Consider the following 22,796-nt stretch of genomic DNA (forward strand, 5'->3'; position numbering starts at 1 on the left):
ACTTACTCAGTTTACTCTAGCAGAAGCCAGGATAAAAGGAGAGTGGGGACAAAGAATGGATGAAACCGAACAGAAATCAAATAGTAAGATGAGAGGCTGAAGTATAGCCATGTCAATAATTGTGTATATTATATATAGCAACAGTTAAATGAAAATTCAAATTAAAAAGCAAAGATTTTCAGACCGGATTTAAATATAGCAAAACTCAGGGTATGTGTGTTTTACATGCAACACATTTTAAAATATGAAGACACTTTAAAAGTAAAAGAAAGGAGAAGATACCTTGTGAAAGACTAATCATGAGAAAGTGGAAGTGGTTATATAATATTAGACAAAGTGGATATCAAGATGGAGACTATTACCAGTTTGAGAGGGGCATTTTATAACGACACAGTTCATTTTAAGGTGACACAACAATTCTAAGTGGGTGTGTAGGTTAACAATAGAGCTTCAAAATATGTGAAACAAAATCTTACACAAGTAAGGCAGAAACAAACCCAAAGTTGCAGTTGGAGATTGTAATACTCCTTTCTCAATAACAAGTAATTTATTAAACACATGAACAAAAGTAGTAATAGGGACGGTACGTTTGAGCAACATAATCAACAAGTTAACCTAATTGGAATGTCAGAATACTCCACCCAAATCCTGCAGTACAAATTCTTTTAATCAAAATAGATAATATATTGGGCCATAAAATAATCCTCAGTGAATATCAAAGAATTGAAATCATGCAGCAGAAAAGATACAGAAAATCCCCAAATATTTGTAAATACACCCATGGGTATTTGAACTGAGTAATAATGAAAAGGCAATCTAACAATTGGTGGTAAGCAGCCTAAGCAGCACCGGGAAAGACCTGTGCTGCTTCAGTTGCTTGTGTTGGTGTGATGGTTGCTTTTATCTGTCAATTTGGCTAGACTGTTGTACCCAGATGCTTGTCAAGTATCAGTCTAGTTACTGGGAAGGTACTTTTTAGTTGAGATTAACATTTAACTCAGTGGACACTGAGTAAAAAACTATTCTCCATAATGTAGGTAGGCTTCAGCCAATCAATCAAAGGGCTTAGGGGAAAAAGTCTGAGGTTCCTAGGAAAGACTTTGCCTCTAGATTTCCTTTGGTTTTGGGCTACATCAACTCTTCCTTGGGTCTCCAGCCTGCCAACCAAGCCTGCAGAATTCACTCTTGCCACCCCCATAATTACATATGCCAGTTCCTTAAAATAAATCAGTACACACATACAAGCACACACGCATGTCCTATTGGCTGTGTTTCTGATGAACCCAATTAGAAAAGAAGAAAGTTTTAGAATTATTGATCTAAGGTTCTACCTTAAGCTCCGGAGAAAGAGTGAGTTAACCTCAAAAAAACCAGCAGTAAAAAAAAAAAAAAAGAAAGAAAGAAAGAAAAAATAGACAATGGAAATCAGTAAGATAGAAAATGAATTATCAAATGTAGAAAATTAATGAAACCAAAGTAGTTTCTTTGAAAAGATTATAAATGGTAATATTTTGATAGATGGATCAAGAAATAGAGAAAACATAATGTTGTAAGGAATAAATTAGGGAATATCAACATAGATCCTATAAATATTAAAAGCAAAATAAGGAGATATTATATACAACTGTATACCACTAAATATAGTACTAGTGAATATAGATGAAATGGACAAATTTATTAAAAGGCAGTCTGTCCCATAACAGACTCAAGAAGAAACGAAAGATCTGACTAGCCTACTTCATCTTTAAAGAAATTGAATCTATAATCAGACCCTTTCTACAATGAAAACCCTAGGTCTTGATAACTTCACTGACACACTCTAACAAATAGTTAAGGTAGAAATAAGGCTGGTATCACCCTAATGCTAAAATGACAAAGACATTACAGGAAAAGAAAACTGCTAAAGAAAACTTCATGAAAGAGGAAAAAATTTCAAAAAAAAATATTTGTAAATCTGATTTATCGATATATAAGAAGAATAATGCATTATAATCAAGTTAGATTTATTCTGGGAATGCAAGATTGATACATCACTTAAAATTAGTCTTTTAAATTCATCACAATTAGAGAATCAAGGAGAAAAACATTGGTGATTTCAGTAGATGCAGGAAAAGCATTTGGAAAAATTCAGTATTCATGGCTTGAAAGAAATTCTCAGAAAACTTGGAAACTTCATAAATCTCTTCTATAAAAATCCTGCCAGGTAATGACATAACTAATGGTGAAAGACTGAATGATTGAGAACAGGCAACGATGTCTGCTCTTGCTACTTATGTTTAGCATTGAACTTAGCTTCTAGCCATGCAGTAAGGGGAGAAAAGAATTAAAAGGCACACAGAGTGGAAGAGAATAGATAGAACCATCTTTATTCACAGATGGCATTGTTCATGTATAGGAAATCTTAAAGGACCTACAAAAAGTTATAGGATCTGAGAAGCAAATGTAGCAAAGTAGTAGGATGCAAAATTGAAATAAAAGAGTAAATATGTGTATAAAAGAGTACAGTGGGCAAGGGAAGTCTTTTCAACAAATATGAACTTCAATTTCACACCATACACAGAAATTAATTTGAGGTGTCTCATAGACCTAATTATAAAGCCAACACTATAAAGTTTCTAGAAATCCTAGAAACTTTAAAGAACATGGGGGTACCTTGTCATTACAGTTTGGGGTTGGGCACCAATTTCTTGGGTCATAGAATAACCAAGAAAAAAAAAGTTGAGCTTATTTGCTAAAAGTATTGCTCATCAGAAGACACTATTAAGGAAATGAAAAACGTCACACACTGGGAGGAAATATTTGCGTTCTCCATATCTGACAAAGGAATACATCCTAAAAATATAATCGCAAAGAATTGAAATCATGCAGCAGAAAAGATATAGAAAATCCCCAAATATTTGTAAATAAACCCATGGGTATTTGAACTGAATAATAATGAAAAGGCAATCTAACAATTGGTGGTAAGCAGCCTAAGCAGCACCAGGAAGGACCTGTACTACTTCAGTTGCTTGTGTTGATGATGGTTTAAGAAATGTGTGTGTATGTATGGATGCATGTGTGCATAAATTATTTTTTTATATAATATATGTACACACACCCACATATATTCAAATCAATAATGAAAGGATAATCTAGAAAATTCGGTAAAAGACTTGCACAGTCGTTTCACACACACACATGCTATGTGTGTGTGTATGTGTGTGTATACACACATACACAAACACATACATATACACCCCAAAAAATATTCAGTAAGGCTTTGAAAAGGTGTTCAGTATCATTAGTCATCAGGAAAGTGAAAATTAACACCCCAGTGAACTACAACTACAAACCTTGTGGAATGGCTATAATTAAAAAGACAGAAAACTGGAACCCCTTAATATGTTGTTGGGAAAGTATAAAATGATATAATCACTTCAGAAAATTGTTTTCTTTCTTATAAAATTAAACATATTAATCCTGTGATTCAACAGATATCACCCAACAGAAATGAAAACTTACATCTATAAAAAGACTTGGGCAATAATGTAAATGTTAGTTTTATTCATAGTAGCCCCCAAATGGAAATAATTAGTAGACAAATCGTGTTAAGTAAATCACTGGACTACTAAGCAATAAAAAGGGATGCATGGATATATGCTAGTACATGTGTGGATTTCAGAAAAACATTGAGCAGACAAGAAACTAGAGACAGAAATGTATATAAAACTCCACTTATGTGAAATTCTGGAAGAATTGGACTTGGTATGTGTTAGTGTAGCAACAGTGCTTGCTTTGGTAGCTGGAGGCCTACAGGATTGGAAAGAGTGGCAGTGAACTTTGCGGGTATTGGGGTCACGTGGATGTGTACATTTATCAAAAGTCATACCGTTCACTTAAGATCTATGCATTGCTTTGTAAATTAGTCATCAAGAAATTAATACCCCTGCCTGCCCCCACAAAATGAAAGTTCAAAAACCAGACCAGCTTAGTTCAAATTCTGACTCTGACATTTTAAAGCTATGTAGCTTTGAGCAAATTATTTAACCTCTCTGTTTTAGTTTTCTCATTTGTAAAGTGGAGTTTATAACTAGACTTAATTTAGGGGTTTTGTGGAGATCAAAATGAGTAAATACATGGAAGTGCTTCAAAAAGCGCCTGGCATGTAGTAATAATAATGACGAAAACACTTTGTTTTAGAGTTGCCTATGTTCTTGTCTTTGAAAGTTGATACAAGTAAATGGGGTGTCTTGAGGAACTATTAACTAAATATTTCAAAATCAACTTTTATTAGATGAGTAACTCTTGCCACTTGGGGGTCCTGTGTCCCTTTGTGAATCTGACAAAGGCTTTTGCCCTCTCCTAGAAAAGTGCTCCTAATATACACACAGAATTTTGTATAATGGGTATTAGTTTCTCTGTAACCTTGAGGAAGTTATAGATGTGTGTGATACATTGATTTTGTTTTTGTTTTTACTTAAGTAAAAATCTGGCTAAAGTCCCTTCTTACCAAGTATAAGAAGAAATCTGATATCAGTCAATATGGGTTGGTGCCTTCCCCATCTTCAATCCTGCAAAAATGGCTCCTGTGAACTTTGAAGATAGGATTGCTCACCTGGCCTCACACTTGGTCCTTAGCTCATACTCATCTGTCATTGTCCTTGCCTTTAGGACCCACATAGAGCAGGTGTCTGAATCCAAGCTTCTGGCAGATTTGGCCACAGGGAACTGCTCCAAGGTTCATAAGTCTGCTGTCACCAGTCCCCAGGCCTCCAGGACAGCCACACACCTATCCTATCTGATCCTGCCATGAGCTGGCTTAGGTTTCTACTCCCCAAGGCCTTGCTATACCTGAGCCTCAGGAATCCAGAGAATTGACTTTTCCCCTATCATCTTCTAAGCACTTTCTCTTCACTCTCCTTCTCATTTATACAAGCCAGTTTCATCTTGGGCCTATGTGTTTGAAAATCCACAACAGCCCAACATCTTATTTTTGACCTAAAACACACAAGATTTTTGACTTCCTGTTCAGCCAGAAAAATGCCCAACCCCCAAAACAAAAAGCCCTGGAGACCCCTAGGAGGTTAGGAAATATCTAGTTCTACATGGTCTATAATCTTAAAGGTCACTTGGGCTGTGATTTCCTGTGTCAGCCATAAGGAAGCTCTAAGCTCACAAAAGCAGGGGAAGTCTCAGAAAAGCAATCAGTGTAGAGCAGTGTGTGAGGAGGTCAAAGGGAAATGAAAACCTTGGCCGAGATGTAAATGTTTTAAGTGAAGGAGTTTGGGCCTGCTGCATAGAGCTTTTGAAGGGGAAGATGGGAACCGAGGATTACACTGTATATTACAATGAACCTGTATGTCTGGCAGTGATTACAGTCTGCTTAAACATGTAATAAATGAGCAGAATGTGCTGCTTTTTCATGTGGGGCCTGTAATGACATGGACCAAATCAAGACTGCCACTCTAAAGGGTGTACCCATCGAGTGTGTGGGACCTTTTAATGTTTGGTTTCTGTTTACAGATTAGGACTCTCTTCACACTGAGCTTCTTATTGCCAAGAAAAATCAGGAGCCTTAGGGGGAATTATAGTTGTCTCTGCAGCTTGTCAGATCAGAGTAACATCAAACCCTTTTTATTTTTTTTTTCCTCTGTTGACAGAATAACACCGAAGGACTTCAGGAACTTGCCTATGGGGGCTTAATTTATTGCTTGGGAGTTGTGTTCTTCAAGAGTGATGGCATCATTCCCTTTGCCCACGCCATCTGGCACCTCTTTGTGGCCACAGCAGCTGCCGTGCACTACTACGCCATTTGGAAATACTTATACCGAAGTCCTACAGACTTTATTCGACATTTATGACCAGTCTGGACTAGGTCTCCAAACAGTATTATCTCAACTGTGGCACTTGGGAGTGGGGTAAGAGCTGAAAATTGCACAGGGAAAAAAAAAAGCAATGCACTGACTTTCTTTATATCTTTTGAATATAATTACTGTGAAAGGTTAAAAGCTGCGTTCTGGATTTCCCCCCTCACAGCAAACAAATAAAGCAGTGAGTTCATTATTCATTCCATTCCACTATCATGAAGGACTCTGGATAGACTTTGGCCAACTGATGTTTACAAACCAGAATTTTGTATTTTAATTTTACAGATTTTACTACATGATTTTTCTAAATTAGTAGGTCATGTTATAAAAGTCAGTGCAATAACAAAACTTCCTTTGTAAGAAAAAAAATTATTTTTATCACTTTCCCATTCACTGTGTAAAGAATCATGAACAGAACTTACACTACTTTTTACCATGTTTCATCTTGGCATAACATGGTTATTTTTTAAATAGAAACTTTAGTTTTTTGTAAATTTTTAAAAAATACTTCATTGACCTGCTTCTCTGCGGTTCCTCATTCATGTTGTGAATTTTTGCAGCAAGCAGTCAACATTCCACAAATGAACAAACATTATACCTCTTCTGATAGTTTTATGAAGTGTGGAAAAATTGCCAATTTTTAAAAACTGCAGTTTTCCAAACTTTTCTGCCAACCTCTGACTCTGAATTCAGTGCTGCTTTGGGCCATACACTTGACACGGTTTGGCTTACCAGTGATGGAAAAGCATTTTGATATCATTAACTTTTTCAAAAGATCCAACTTTTCTCTATGCCTTTGCCATGTTTTCTTCAGGGTCTCTTTCAACAGTGGATGAGTATTCTATGTGTTATGCTAGTATTGTTGGGCTGGCCATCCGCTGAAAACTTCTCAAGAGCATTATGAATTACAGTGAAGAGTGGTATTGCCTGTTCTGTGCCCAACAGGTTAGGTCACTGTCACTTAGTTAATAGTATCAGTTTGATATTCATTTTAAATTGTGAAATCAGATTATAAATTCACATTTCTGCCTTTCCTCTGCATCTCCCGATATACTTTTTTTTAAAAAACTATAAAAATATTTAAAGCATTGTTTGACAGGTAGAAACTTGTATCTGTAGTCCATGAGTTATATCCTGGCTCAATGGAGTAGTATTTATATATTATTTTTGTTTTTCCTCAGTGTGTTGTATTATAGCTAATGTGTTAGTTGCTTTGTTGGTTAACCTCTCTTGTTGGTGTTGTAAGAAATGAAATAACCTTGCCCTTAGTTCGGGTGCCAATACTGCCTATTTTCTAGCAATGCACTTGCTCAATGGAATTGTTGAATTGGTAATTAGCTTATTAATTCAAATTTTGTACTGACGTAGCTTTAAAAGAGAGTTTATTTTGTGTGTATGTTTAGAACTCTATGATTTTGGTAAATTATTGGGGAATAGAACTGATGTTTGCCGATGAGTTCTTAATTAGGCAAGGTACCCATGACATCACCACCCAGACCACCTCTATCTGCATGATTCTGAACATCTGGATGCCTGTTGTTTTACTGTGTGTATTTTATTTTAACATATGAAGTTTTGTAGATTGATTTAAAAATCTGCTTAAAAGTTACACTGTCAAAAACCACTAAAATGTATGTAAAAATTGTGCTGTAGATTAGAATAAAATTGTTACTTGGATTTATTCCACTGTCTCTAAATCAGATGACTCTGAAAATAATAATGCATATTTGAGATCTTCAGTTCATCTTGGCATTTACAAGTTGTGTACTATTTCCTTTTTTAAAAATCATAATGGAAAGAAGAATATGCCCTCCCATTTAGAACTCTCTAGTCTACTTGTTAATAATTGAAATTCCAGGGCCAGCTCAAACATTAATCAACACTCTTATCAATGTGGCCTGAAGACAGTTTTGTAGATGATGTCTCTTTACCAAGAGCAGCCTTTTGGTTGAAGTTATCTGATACACTGCAGTACTAAGGTCACAAGCTTTTCTGTTACCAGCCATACATACATCATACTGTAAATCTAACCACTCTGGGTGTTTGGTGCAAAAAACTAGGATCAAAGAGATTGTAAGGGCTTCATCCTTAATCAGGGAGCTGGGACAGGAATCCAGGTCTGTCCCATTCCAGAGCCTCCCGTTCACCGTACATCACTCTGGAAAAGAGTCAGCAAGAACAAATTAAAAAACAAAACAAAACAAAAAAGCTTTTGAACTGAAAATTGATTGAGTGTGGGCCTGGAAAAGAAGACGCTATTCATATAGCATAGAGCCTCAATAAACCCTCAGACAGTGCTCCATCCAATCTAATTTTGAGAATTGCATGCCCCGAAGCAATATTATCCCCATGAACTCCAACCTCTAGTTCACCAGGATCACTTCCTCTAGTTCTAGAGCACACTGCTGCCCTGTCACCTTCCTGATCAGCATGTCCAGCCTAAACTGTTTCTAAGGACCAGACCTCTCTACTCAACTGCATAAGTGTCCCCAGGCATGCTCACTTACCCTGTCATTACCTTTCCTTATCCCCCGTCACACATGTCTCTCTGAAATTTCTCATCTTAGTTGATGGTATGTATGCTCACCATGGTTCATTGTCTGTCTGTCCATCCATCCATCCTTGGTTTCTCTTCTCTCAACCCCAGGAGCCAAGCAGTAAACCAAGCTTGTCACCTCTGCCTTAGTCACACTCTGATCAGGTTCCTCACCTCCTTTCCCACTGCAAGGCCTTAAGAAGCCCTGGCTAGCAGTCCTCAGACTACTGCAGCTACTCCCTCATTTCTATCCCTGCCACCCCTCAAACAAGCTCGTCCTCCACACTGACACCAGCATTTTCTTCCTGAAATAAAACCTGAGCATGTGTCTCCCCAGCTTCAGAACTTCCATTGTTGTTAGCCTGTAAGTCTCATGCCGAATGCCTTAGCCTGCTCTTCACATGCTGATTCCTTGTGGACTGCCCTCTCCCCCAGCTGAACCCCTCTCGACACCAGTGCTGCTGGTGAACTTCACAGCCTCTCTTTTTTTTTTTTTTTTTTTTTTTTTTCCTTTGGTAACCATGCTTTTGCGCCTGCTGTTGCTTGGCCAAATCTCTCTGCTGTGCTGTTGACCCCAGCCCCACACATGGTTATTAGTCCTCCTCTTTGATTCTACAGCCCTGATACTCCTTCATGGCCCCTGTAATATTACATTGATGGTGTTTACTGTCTTTCCTTTTTTTTTTTTTTTTTTGTGGTCCTGAAACCAAACTCTTGGGAGGCAGGGCTGAGTCTCATCCACCTCCATTTCCAGGTTGGAGTGTAGCGCTGGGCTCACCGTAAGGACAGTTTGTTGAATGAAAAGAGAGAGAATGGAGGGTGGTTAGGCATGGTGTTGTGGAGGACAGAGACTGAGAAAGACAGATTTTGGTTTTTAGCAAGTTCATCTCGTCCATCATGAGCTGGGCTCTAACTGACTGTCTGGGACCTGACCTTCAGCTTTTTCAGAACATTTGGAGCAACCACAGGAAAGCTAATGAGAAACTGGAAACTGGGGTGTGAATATTAGTGTGCTCTGAATAAGCAAGAGTCAAGCTTGTTTATTGAAGGTTTCATCAAACCTACTATCAACAGTTCATAAGCTTGGAAAATTATTTCACCTACTCTATTTCCCCTCGTTCCTTCTTTTCTGAACATAATAATAAAATAAACAGAAATAGCACTTAGTTCTGCAACCCTTGAGCCTTAGTGAAGATTATAGTAAAAAAGTAATAACTTTAAATCATATATTTCTACCCTAAAAAAATCATATAACTATATGAAATTCTTTGGAAAATAGAGACAAGAAAATTAAAAATTACTGAATCCATTCATCCTAACATGTTTTCTCAACCTTTCCCACCTATTCATAGAATTCATAGTACTAATTATCCCCACTTATTATAAGCATTTAAAAATACTGTATAGAGTTTTATACCTAGAATTGTCTTTTTCCTTTATGTACTGTGCTGAGGATTAGACCCGAGCCTTTCACACTCTAGGCAACATAGCCAGAATTTTCAATGGCTCCATCACTTTTCAGAACTGAATATGCAGACTGTTTTGCTTAATCCTCCACTTAAATTTGGAATTTTAGATTTTTTTCAGTTTTTTTATTATGAATAATGCTACAGGGACCATATTTATGATTGGGGTTTAAAGATAATAATAAAAAATTGAGTATTACTTATGAATTGGGTTCTGTCTCGTTTAATCAGTACAAAAAAACATTATAGATAGATGATTTTTCCTATCCCCATTTTACAGATGAGAAAGCAAGCACAGAGATTGGGTTCTTTGCCCAAGGTAAATGGCAAAGCCCAAATAAACTAAGGAGGCCTTGAGTTCTGTTTTCCTTCTCAAGAGTTCAGTTCCTGGGTCAAAGGTTCATTAATGGATTCACCCAGAGAAAGACCTAAAAATATAGCTCATGCCAAACATCCTTTTTTTTTTTTTTTTTTTTTTGCATCTTTGGGTTATGGCACCACATGCCCAATTAGATGGAGAGTGGAAGAGGAAAATCTCCAAATGAAACCTGACCTCAAAGAAGCTGGTTCAACTCCCTCCTCATGAAGTAAAATAAAGTTTCCCAAGAAGACCTGGGGAATGTTTTCAGTTTTAACAAGGTTAGAATTACTGCATTTATGTCTTTCTGCTGCTTTTGCTGTTTGAAATAGACAGTGCCAATATGTTCTTACATTCTGTGCCATTCCCACCTACATCCCTGTAATACATCAGTGATGGTATTTTTCCAAGAAGCGGTGCCATTGTGCACCCGAGCTGCTTTGCAAGGGGAGTTAAGCTGTTCTCATCAGGAGCCAGCTCAGCACAACAGAGCACTTTCTCACTCTGCTACACAGCTCATTATCACTCAGACTTTCGCTGCAGTCAGAAGTCATTAAGTCAAAGTAGACTAGTGAGACTTATGGAAGAAAATGTGGGGAAAAATACTTTGGAGCCTACCCAATCTCCTAGATGAGCCCACAGGTCATTTGCTGCCCTGTTCCAGGCCATACTTAATGCATGCAGTCTGTCGGCCAATGGAAAGACCAGAAAGACATTCTCAGCAAAAGTATTTGATTCTCTTAAATCATTTTTGGAATCCCATCAGTGAGCTGCATTGCAAATCAGTGTAGAATCAGACAATCTGTAACAAATTGGCTGGGTGAGCTTAGTTAGGCAAGTTTAAGTATTACCTTTGAGTCTCAGTTCTTGTCTGCAAAAGGGGTATACCAACTTCCTCAAGCATTGTCATTATGTTTAAAAAATAGACCACAACTGTTTGGTTTCTACATTGTGGTATATGACTGGCAATAGAGAAAATGTTCAAGTGCTTCCTTTGCATATGGCCAAGCTTTTAAAATTAGGGCTATAGCCCACCTGGGGAGATTTTTCATGTAGATACACCTGAAGAGATCTGCATTTTCTAGCTCTTAAAAATGGCCTTGGATCAAACAATGGCCATAGTGCAACTGAAGCATGTGGTCACCCCAGATTTCCCATAATTTTCTGACATCCAAGCAAATGACCTCAGTATTTCCTTAGATTAGAAGCTGAATATCAAGGAGAAAAGAGGAAACTGGAGCGAGTCTTTTGTGCCCAGATGGGAGCTGTGTATTCCACTTACAAAAACAAGGGGCCTTCAGTTAGCCAGACCCACACTCTGGGCCATTTGGTCACCATCTGTTATTACCTGAGCATGCCTCTTGGGCTAGTCACCCACCTAACCGACCTTTAGTGACTTATTAAAGAATTCTTTCCAACTACAGTACTATGATACCTTGTTTCTTTCCCGGTGATGTTGTAGGGGCCCTGATTCACACATTCATTCAACAAAGGTTTGTTGGGTGTCAACTAGGTGCCTGGGACTGGTCCACGAATTGGGGATGCTAGAATGAAAGAAAAGACAAAACTGCCTGTTGCTCAACCTACATGCTAACCTGCCCCAATCCCTTAATCTGAATCAGATACCTTTGTAAACTTTGTAGCTCTGTTGGCATCTCATAGATGCCTGTGGCCAGCAAACACAGCAGCGTGTGTAGGCAAGCAGAAAGTGCTGCAGACACCCAGGTTTTCAACACAGGAGCTTTACTTTGTGCAATGCATTGATGATGCATCTGCTGAAATGAGTTACCAATCTGAAAATTGCTCTTTTTTTAAAAAAAAAAATATCAGGGATTGAACCCATGGGAGCTTTATGACTGAGCTATATCTCCAGCACTTCGTTTTTTGTTTTGTTTTGTTTTGAGACAGAGTCACCCCATGTTACTTAGGGCCTTGCTAAGTTGCTGAGGCTGGCCTCAAACTTGAAATCCTCCTGTCTCCTCCTCCTCAGCTGCTAGGATTACAGATGTATCCCACCTTGGCCAGCTGGCTCTTACTTCTGAGAGCAAAAAGTGGCTTATTATTTAAAGGAACCCATAGTGATCTCTTCCCTCAAATGAATAACCCTCATGCATGAATGACTCACCCTCTTCTGAAGCTGCACTTTTAAGTATGTCAAGTTCATCAGAAGGAGGTTTACTTTTTTGTTCCAGGCAAAGGATGGATGATGAATGAGAAACACGTGCCTAGGCTGAGATGTTTTCCTTCCTTTCATACGTTGCCTGGGGTGCCTATGGTCCCTCCATCATTCACCCCAGTCCTATGCTGTCGCATTTATGATTTGGGGGTACAGTACTGAATAAGGTAGATCTTCTCCCTCCAGAAGCAGTGTTTCAGCTGAGACTTGAAGGGTGAGTGAGCCATTGCCAGGGAGACAAGAAGTGAGGGCGCAGCATGCAGAGGCAGGGTAGGGGAAAGAGGGTGTTTCAGGCATAGGAAGCAGCAGGGTTCTGGAATGGCATGGGGTGCACTTGGAAGAATGCGGCACAGGATTTCTGGAGGGGAGATGATAATGAGAGTGAATAGTGATTACATTCCCACTAAGGGCCCAGCCCATGCTTCATGTTTCATATATTGACTCATCTGTTATTTTAGGGAGCAAGGAAGGTGATCTTGTATCCATGTGCATTCTTTTGCAGCAACCCGAATCTCAGAAGGGTTTCTTCATCTCAATATTTCTGGACTTCCTTTTTCTTCCTCTCACAGTCGTTGGACCTCCATAAAATTTTTATAGAAGGCCAATATTTTATGGCTCATCTGAACTCTGAATACCCCTTTCTTCATGATGCATAAGGACAGCTATGTTAATATGTTAATATCTTGTGTTACTGTATTAAAATTGGGGGAAAATACAAGACATCATGAGTGGGTCATCTATCACTGGGAGTTATCATCCTTTGCTGTTGACATAGATGATCAAGATCTGAGGATATTTGTGGAAGGAACTCTTTATCCAGACCACCAATGTGTTCAGGTGTGCTCCTCCCAGGTGCCAGATGCTTTTCCAGGTTTTGGGGTTAAGGTGGTGAACAAAGGGGACACAAGTGCTTGTCTCATGGGTTGGACATTCTAGAGAGGAGGAAACAGGTAATAAGTAAAATATACAGTGTGTTAGATAATGCTAAATACCAGGGAGGAGAACAAATCAGGAAAGAGGCACAGAGAATGCCCAGGGCTGGGCAGGTGTGTGCACATGAGCAGCAGTGTGTGGACGGCCTCATGAAGAAGGGGGTATTGAGTAAAGAGGCGAGAGGCAAAGGCCTGGGTCCCCCAGGTGCCCACTGGGAAAGGCCTCCAGGCAGAGGCCACAGGGAACACCAGACCTGAGCTAGAGAGAGCCTGGGGCCAAGGCCCTGAAGTGAGTATTTTGGGCAAGGGGAGAATCTTCTTAGTACTGAGGTCAGGGAGGTGATTAAGCTCCCTCCCTTGATCAGAGTTGAGTCAGGCTTCTCTAAGTCTTTCTGCCTAGTCCCTGACCTTTGGCTCTGTTATCTGTTTATTTCAGTTTTAGCAAGTCTCCTACTTGGTCATTTTAGTGAAAACTTCCCACCCTTGATGGTGGATCCAATTCCTACACCTTCCCCTTAATATCACCCTGCCTGCCTTCAGCAAGAAGTGCTGGCCTTGCTGGCTCTTCACAGTCATTTTCCTCTGACCCAGCTACTGCTCCTTGGTTATCCTTCCCCACTTTTCCTTGTTGCCTTCAGCATTCGTTGCAGGAATCTCCCTGAATAAAGTCTGCCTTTCCGCTCTTAACAAGTGGCACAAGTTATTTTTCCTTTAACTGAATTTTTCTTGGTACTGAATGACCGAGTGCCTAGGGCCTCATAAGCCACTGTGAGCCCGCCGGCTCACATGGGAGCCAGTTATTAGTGGGAGTTCTTGTGGAGTCGTCCATGCCCAGGTATTATAAAGACCTCAGCATCTCCGTTCAGAACACCAAATTGAGGCCTAGCTCCTAAATAGCTGAGAGTCCATGACAAATGTTTGAGCCTCTTCATTTATTATTAAAATGCAGATGACAGCAATCAGACATGAACCTCCTAGGATAGGAAAATACTATGAAAGTGTTCATTTAAAAATGATAATCCATCTTAAAGGTCAGAGTGAACCAGTGTGTTCCCAAGAACCTTGGACAGTCTAGTCATTGTGGGGGGATGGGGTGGGGAAGATTTGCCACTCAGTTACAGGGGCAGAAACTGCAGTCCTTCTGGCTGACCTCCCTCCCTCCCTATACCATCCCCCTGGCTATCCTTTGCTCTTTGAAAGAAAGCATCTTTGTGCAGAGTCCTGTCTCTAGACTGTTGATGTAACTGTTGAGTAGCTCCCTTGGTGGCAGATAGCATCCTATGCCTTCTTTGTTTCTGTTTAGTGTGAGGAGCTCAAAGGCTCTCTACAGATTTGTCTTAGGGAGTGTGATCTGGTGACAAGGAGAGAAAAGAGACAAGAGGGTGCCTTGGTCCTGCTGAGCCTTGACTTCCTCTTCTTGAGTGTAACATTTAGGTTTCCGGCTCAAAGGGCGGCAGTGAGATTATTTGCATAAACTCTCTCTCTAGCATCGGACCTGAAAGCGAATGTGTGTCAATTAGTCACAATTATATTTTCATCAGAGGTTATGATGGTTGGGATCTGGAATATTCCTCCGAGGCTCATGTGTTGAAGGCTGGGCCCAATGCAGTAATGTCCAGAGGTGGGGCCCTTAGGAAAAGATTGGCTCATGAAAGCCCTAACCTCATCAGTAGATGAATCCATTTGATGGGTTAATAATTTAAATGGACTATTATTGGAGGTAGTGGAAACTACAGACAGGCAGACCATAGTTGGAGGAAGTAGGTCACTTGGGGTGTGCCCTAGGAGACTGTGTCTTATCCCTGGCCCCTCCTCCCTCCCCCCCCCCACAAGCCAAGCAGCTTTCGTCCTCCATACCTTACTTTCATGATGTTCTGCCTCACCTGAGGCCCAGAGAAATGGATCAGGCTGACCATAGACTGAGCTAAAATAAACTTTTCCACCCCTAAGTTGTTAATGTCAGGTGCTTTTGCCACAGCACTGAAAAGCTGACTGACACAGAGGTGCTCTGATGAATTTGAAACAGTCCTTGGCTAGAGGTTAGGACCAGGGGTCCCAGGCAGTTTGCCCTCATACACACTTCCTTTCATCTTATATTAGTGAAAGAAAGACTGCGGGAAGCCATCTTTGAAATACAGGAGGATCTCCTCTGGGCATGGTAGCCAGGGAGAGACAGGCCTGGCATTGGGAACTTTCTGTGGCTGTCCCACAGTGATGTCCACTCTTCTAGGAAGGTCCCTCATAGTCGCTCCGGAGTTGGGCATAACTATTTGGAACTGAGCAGCCCACCTTTAACCTTTTCTGGAAAAGAAGATTCTATAGAACCTCTTGGATGTTTTCTGATATAAATAAAAACAGGCACGGGCTCCATTTTGTCTAGAAGCTCTATCCCTCAGCTTGCCTGTCCTGCCCCTGCTTTTGAAACTATTTTTTTTGTGTGTGTTCTGTGGGGTTTTTTCTGCAGTTTTATTTCTCAGCCAGCCCATTCCACCCAGGGGAACCCCATTCCCACTGCCCACGGGGAACGTGGGCAGGAAAAAACAACTCTGCTATCTAAGGCTCTCCCTTCAGCACATCAGCTGCTTGGGACTTACTCCAGCATCTCTCTCTTGTCCCCAGCTTTGGTCTTCATCATACGTATCCCACTGAAGAACTAGATGACATTGTCTCCTCACCTTTCTTAAACCTCCCCTCATCCCAGGTCTCCCTGACACCACTGCCTTCTGGTTTTCCTAGTATATTTCTAGCCTCTTCCTCAGTCTTCTTACCTGGTTCCTTCTGCACAGAGACACAGATTGGTGTCTCTCCTGTACTCTCTTCTTCTCCCCCTCCCAATCTCCTTTGGCAATCTCATTGACATTTATGGTGAGGGTCTGCAGCCCCAGCCTCTCCTCTGACTTCCACATCCTTCAAGTCATTTACTTTCAGACTTTTTCCACATAGATGTCCCACCATTTCCACCTCAAAGTCAGTATTTTCCAAGCTAATATATCACTCTTTTCCCCAAACCTGATCTTCCTGCTATGTAGCCTATGTAAACCAACAGCCTGAATATCCATGCAATCACCTAAACCGAAACTTATTCTAGACTTTTCCTCTCCCTCACATGCATTCCCCACATTCCATAGCCCCCAAGTCCCTTGTACTCTCAGTTCAGTTCTCTCTCTAGATCTTCACCTTCTCCGTGGACACTGCCTTGGTTAAGGTCCTGAACCATTCTCAGTTGGTTTATTGTGATGGTCCCAACAGGTCTCTGCTTCTGTCCACCCCACTCCTTCATACTCACACACCTTTTATGGAACATGTCTGCCAGGGCATGCTTTCTAAAATGAGAATCTGATTCAGTTCTCTGAAGTGGCTCCCTTTCTCCTTCAGGCTAAGCTTAGTGCTGGATCTGACCCCAGATGACCTGTTTGGATTCATCTCTTATTGCTCAATAGCCCATCAAACTGTTTGCTGTTCCTCAAATATTCCAATATTTTCCCTTGCCTGCCTGACTTTGCTCATTTTTCACCTTTATCCACCCACCTAAATGTTCCTACTTATTCTTCAAGTTCAACTTCAAGTGTTACCTCCCCAAACTCTTTTCTGGCCACCCTAAACTTAGAACAGGCTCTTCCTCATACATCCCATGTTGCTAGTCACCAATTACACTGTAGTTTACTCCCCTCTTTCCCTCAGTGGACCTCAAGGTGAAGGAAGAGTTCTGATTTTTGTACTGCTGATCCTTTAGAAGTTCTTGACCTGTAGGACTCAATTCTTGAATGAGGGAAGACTTGGTGGTCAACAGTCGCAGTGGCACTGAGAAGACAAGAAACAGGGACACCAGGCTGTAAATGAGCCATCAGCATGTGTACTGAAGTTCTTCAAAATGACAGTAAAGAGGAAAATCTTGAGGCAGGCTTAACTTCAGCTGACCTTCTTTCCACCATAGAACGTCCACCTCTTCCTTCCATCTTGCAAAGCTGAGCCTGAGCAGGACAAAATTAAGAAGGTAAAGCTTTATTATCATCATCACATTGCAGAAGTAAAATGATTCACAGTCCTTGAGATTATCTGCTCTCTCAGATTGCGTTCTGCCCCTTAGCTTGGACAATCAAGGACTTGAACACATCTCTTTCCAGAATACTCTTTCCTGATGCACTAGAGCAAACTGGCAACACTTTTTGAGATGAAAATTGTGTCAAAACAACCAGGCAAACCAGGAGACATCTTAGATGAACAGAAAGATGATGGGATTCAGAAGATCTGAGGTTGTTTCTCAGCTACCTGGATCACTGAGGCTCTGTCAGCTTAGATCAGCCAGGGCATTGGCCTATAGGGACCCAACCTCAGGCATCCTCTTTGGAAATTTTCCAAGCACCTTCATGGCTGTCTTTCTGCCTTCTCTCAGTTTTCTTGGGAGACCATTGGGTGGCAAATGTTCTAAATCCTATGATACAGTTGAGAGAAAGAACCTCCTACGAGGTTAATAACCCAAGATCACACAGTGAATTGTAGAACAAGCCAGGACCTGAATTCAGGCAGAATAACTTGGAAAGGCTATTTTACCAAGTCCTCTGTGAGGCATCATCTGTTCTTTATTTAAGTCTGGGGGAAAATTAAATTTGGGAAAAAAGAATAGGAACATAATTAAAAGACCTGGCAAGAGAATATAAAACCCGGAGGGAACAAATCATTTCTTGGTGCCTTTATTTTATTTTTATTTTTTTAGCTGTTTGAGCATTCATATGATTTTCTGTATTCCTTATTCCCACATGTTCCTTCTTCTTTTTTTAAAGTCAAATCTTCAAGCTCTGAAGCTCAAACCTTTCAGCAACTGACTTCCTTGGGGCCTGACCTCCTCTTTGCAGAGCCAGGAGCTGACCAAGCAACTTAACTCTGGTCTTTTAAATTGCAAAACCTTTTTATCATGGAAAATTTCACATGTATATAAAAGTTTACAGCAGCCCAACTCTAAACAACAGCAAAAAAAGAAAGAAAGAAAGAAAGAAAGAAAGAAAGAAAGAAAGAAAGAAAGAAAGAAAGAAAGAACCAGAAAACATAGCCTAAAGGGATTTAAATTTATTGCCATCTCAGGACATTAGCCCAATTTCCAATTCAACTGAGGGAAAATGAGCTCAGGATTTGTAGGGGAATACCTGCATCCAGATATTCTTAGCTGTGTGTTGTTTGGGTAGTTGCTCTGAAACTTGGTTTTCCCAGTTATAGAATGGGAATACTCAAGCCAACCACCATGGAATGGCTGTGACAGTGAGAGGAGATAATATCTGAGAGCAAGTTCTATAAGTTATAAAATGCTCTTGAAATATGAAGGACTATTGTTTTACAGTACTCATGGAACATCAACATGTAAAAGCATGGTTACTCTGCTCAGGAATGTTGACAGAAGGAGCTCTGCTATGCCTGTCTCCTATTCAAATTTAATCCTGAACTGTTCTCCTCATACCTTCTTGTTTTTCACCTATTTGTCTACTAACCTTGCTATTACCACCACTCTTCCTCCTTACTTAAAGAACAATTCTTGCATCAGTCTTGTCTCCATCTCTACCCAGGCTTTTCTAGTCACCAGTCCTGTTTGCCACCCAGACTATACCAACTCAGACTGTTTTCAATTGACACTCCCCCAGGGACACCTATGGTTTTCTTATTCCAGGAAAACCCTGATTGGCAGCACCCCTGCCTAATTGTCAGGACTCAGGCAGGAGGCAGTATGGGCATAGAAAGGAGGCAGAAATGGAGGAATCTTTGCAGCAGATTCATTCTTATGGACTGAGGAAGGGACTTAGTTTCCTTAGAAAGAGTGACTTAGGGACCTATGGTGACCAAGATGAAACCCATGATCTAATGGAACTTATATTTCAGAGGTGGAACTGACTATAAACAAATAAACATAAAAAATAAATAACACAAAGTACTAATAAACATTTCAAATGTTAAAAGGAATAATTCAGACTTAGGGACTGGCAAGAGACTAGAGGTAGGTGTGGTCAAGGTCATGGGTTGTGACTTTGGTTTTGTCAGTGCCCTCCCCATAATAAACATTGTGAACAAGGAGGCAAGAGCCCTCCTTGCTGCTGGCAGCCATCTCAATACTCTGAGAGTAGTTACTTTTACGTTAAAACCATCAATGCAGAAAAGAGAACAAAAGAATGAAAAATTGAGTCCTTCGAGCTATGGATAAGCCAATGTATACTATTGAAATGTGAAGCTCACCTAACTTATAGATCTTATTGTTAGGTGAGCAAATGTTATAGTTTGCATGTGAGGTGTCCTCCAAAAAGCACATGTGTGAGAATGCAAGATGTTTAGAGGAGAAATTATCTGGTTATGAGAGCCTTAACCCAATCAGTGAATTAATCCCATGATGGGATTAACTGGGTGGTGGCTGAAGGTGGGTAGGGTGTGGCTTCAGGAGGTGGGTCAGTGGGGTCATGGCTTTGAAGGATATATATTTGGTGTCTGGCAAGTGGAGTCTCTCTCTCTTTCTGTGTCTGCTTTCTGATCATTATGTAAACTATTTCCCTCCACCATACTCTTCTGCCATGATGTTCAGTCTCACCTCAAGTCTGAGGAATGGAGCTAGCTGCCTATGGACAGAGACCTCTGAAACTATGAGCCCTCAAATAAACTTTTCCTTCTCTACAATTGTTCTGGTCAGATCTTTTAGCCACAGCAGTGAAAAAGCTTACTAAAACAGAAATTGGTACCATGAGTGGGGTTGTTACTGTGACCCACCTGACCATGTGGTTCATCAGCATTTGGAGCTTTTTGGAATTGGCTGGAGAAATTTTGAGATGTTTGGCAGTGCAAGTTGGAAATGCTTTATATTGTTGTCAGTAGAGCTTATGGCCGATTCTGGTGCGAGTTCAGAAGACCAGAATGACAACAGGACCATGGACAGTGAAGGCAGGGCTCAAGAGGATTTAGAGGAAAAGAGGACGCTATTGATAATTGGATTAGAGACCATTTGTATTATGTTCTGGCTCAGAAGTTGTCTGCATTTTACCCATGTCTTGAGACTTTCTTTGATTTTAAAAGTGATGGACTTCTTGGCCAGGTGCGGTGGTGCACACCTGCAATCCCAGTGGTTGGGGAGATGGAATAAGAAGGATCAAAATTTCAAGGCCAGCCTCAGCAAAAAGCAAGGCACTAAGCATCTCAGTGAGACCTTGTCTTTAAATAAAATACACACACAAAAAAATAGTGATGGGAATGTGGCTTAGTGGCTGAGTGCCCCTCAGTTCAATCCCCAGTATCCCACCCCCGCAAAAAAGTGATGAACTTCTTGATCTGGCAGAAGATATTTCTAGACAGCATAGCATTCAGGTGGTGACATGGATAATGCTGGCAGCTTTTAGCCAAATTTATTTTGAGAATTAGGAGCAGAATGCAGAGCAAAAAGATTTGAAAAACTTGAAATTGAAAGGTGGGAGTAAAACTGGGGCTAAGGAAGTTACTGTTGCTAAAGACTTTACTGCCACTGAAGAAATGCTAAAGACTTTGCCCAGAGACAATAAGAAAGGGCTTGAGGGCATCTCAGTAACTGGCAAGATCATATTCATCTCAGACTCAAAGAAGTAAAAGTAAAAATCCTCTTGAGAAGAGAGCCATGGGGTACCTTTCTTGCATAAAGGGACTGAGGAAGTTTTTTCAACATGCTCAGCCACCCAGGCACTCAGAGGCTACTGCAGCCGGGGTCCCTGGAAGCTTGGCTACTGCTTGAGATGGTGGCAGACCTTGGTGCCAACCATGTGGTACTGGTTCTTCAGGAATGCAAGATGCTAGAGTTAGGAGGTCATGGAGGCTTCCGCCAGGATTTCAAAGGAAGGCGTGGGAGGCCAGGCAAAGTGCTCCAGGCTCAGTGTCTCTGTTGGATGCCCCTGAGAAGGCAATGTGTGGAAATGTGAAGAGGAAGTCAAAGCTGCAGTGGAGTCTACCAAGATTAAGAAATGCCAATAGTGTGGAACGTCCACCAAAGAAAGCTACAGGACCCAAAGAGAGACAACAGAAAGGCCAATGCCATATGGCCTGAATGCTGGATGAGGAGCTACAGGAATTATTTGCCCATCTGGATTTTGGTCTTGCTTTGGTCCTATTCCTTCTTTCCCTGCCTTATTTTTGTAAATGGAAATGTTTACTCTGTACCTTTACATATTGTATACTTGTAAACTGCTTTTTAATTTTACAGGAACACTCACGATGCAAACTTACTCTGAGTATCAGAGGAGACTTTGGACTGTAACTTTAGGCAATCTTGGAATTGTTGAGACTGGGGACTCTTGGAAATGGACTAAATGTATTTTGCATTGTGAGATAGATGGTCATGACCTTTTGGGGGCCAGGGGTGGAATGTTATGGTTTGGATGTGAGGGGTCCCCCAAAAGCTTATGTGTGAGATAATGCAAGAGGATTTAGAGGAGAAATTATTGGGTTGTGAGAGCCTTAGCTCAGTCAGTGAGTCAATCCTATGACGGGATTAACTGGGTGGTAACTGAAGGTAGGTAGGGTGTGGCTACAGGAGGTGGGTTAGTGGGGGCATGCCTTTGAAGTATATTTGGTGTCTGTCAAGTGGAGTCTCTCTCTCTTTCTCTGTCTCTCTCCCCCTCCTTCCCTCCCTCCCTCGCTCTCCTTCCTGATCATCATGTGAGCTGTTTCCCTCCACCATACTCTTCCGCCATGATGTTCAGCCTCATCTCAAGCCCAAGGAATGAAGCCAGCTGCCTATGGACAGAGACCTCTGCAACTATGAGCCTTCAAATAAACTTTTCCTTTTCTATAATTGTTCTGGCTAGATCTTTTAGCCACAGCAGTGAAAAATCGAGCTAAAACAGCCATTAAAAAATAAATAAAAACAACCTGGTTCAGGTTATTTCCATTTGGATTTTCAATTCCCAGTGACCAAATGCATTATAATTGATACATGCCTCTGTGGTTATTATCCCTACTCTGGGCAGTTTATCTATCTGGCCAGCCACATACAGCAATTCCCATGAGAATTCTGGCAAGCCCAGGTTTCTCCATCTTCTTGTATTTCTGGGAATGCCATTACCTGACTGAGGTATTTCTTAATGTGCCTAACATATCAATGATACTTGGCAAACGTCTGTTGAACTGGATTGAGAGGAATAAGCCAGAGGGATGCTTAAGAGAAGAAAAAAAAAAAAATTCAGGAAACCCTAGTCTCTCCAAAGATAAAGGCATGCCCAAATAAAACTCCAAAACCCTTTCTAGGTAGAGAAGGCTTCCACAGACCTTGTAACTCTTAACCTTGTACTGTTTCAGGGACCATCACTGTCTTTATTCATAGTTAAAGAAACAGGATAAGAAAAGCATGGAACTTAGGTGATATTCAAAGGCATTCCGACTCCCAATCTCCCACAGCTTTCTGGGCTCTGAAAATAAAACAAATGAATGTAATAGATTCTCAAGTTCTAGGTACAGCTGAATTATGACCAAAATGATGTACATAGGCTAACTGA

General features: G+C 40.7%; 1 protein-coding gene across 3 annotated transcripts in view; it reads left to right on the forward strand.

Moving 5' to 3' along the window:
* Window positions 1–7,516, forward strand: part of Mmd (monocyte to macrophage differentiation associated) — a 29,802-nt gene extending 22,286 nt beyond the window's left edge. For all 3 annotated transcript variants that reach the window (XM_026407807.2, XM_026407809.2, XM_026407808.2), the window contains one exon: window positions 5,640–7,516. In XM_026407807.2, the coding sequence (XP_026263592.1) occupies window positions 5,640–5,840 (201 nt within the window). In that variant the 3' untranslated portion in view covers window positions 5,841–7,516. The remainder of the gene's footprint in view (window positions 1–5,639) is intronic.
* The last annotated feature ends 15,280 nt before the right edge of the window (window positions 7,517–22,796 follow it).

The sequence above is a fragment of the Urocitellus parryii genome, chromosome 7 (assembly GCF_045843805.1).
Source record: "Urocitellus parryii isolate mUroPar1 chromosome 7, mUroPar1.hap1, whole genome shotgun sequence".
Classification (NCBI taxonomy): domain Eukaryota; kingdom Metazoa; phylum Chordata; class Mammalia; order Rodentia; family Sciuridae; genus Urocitellus; species Urocitellus parryii.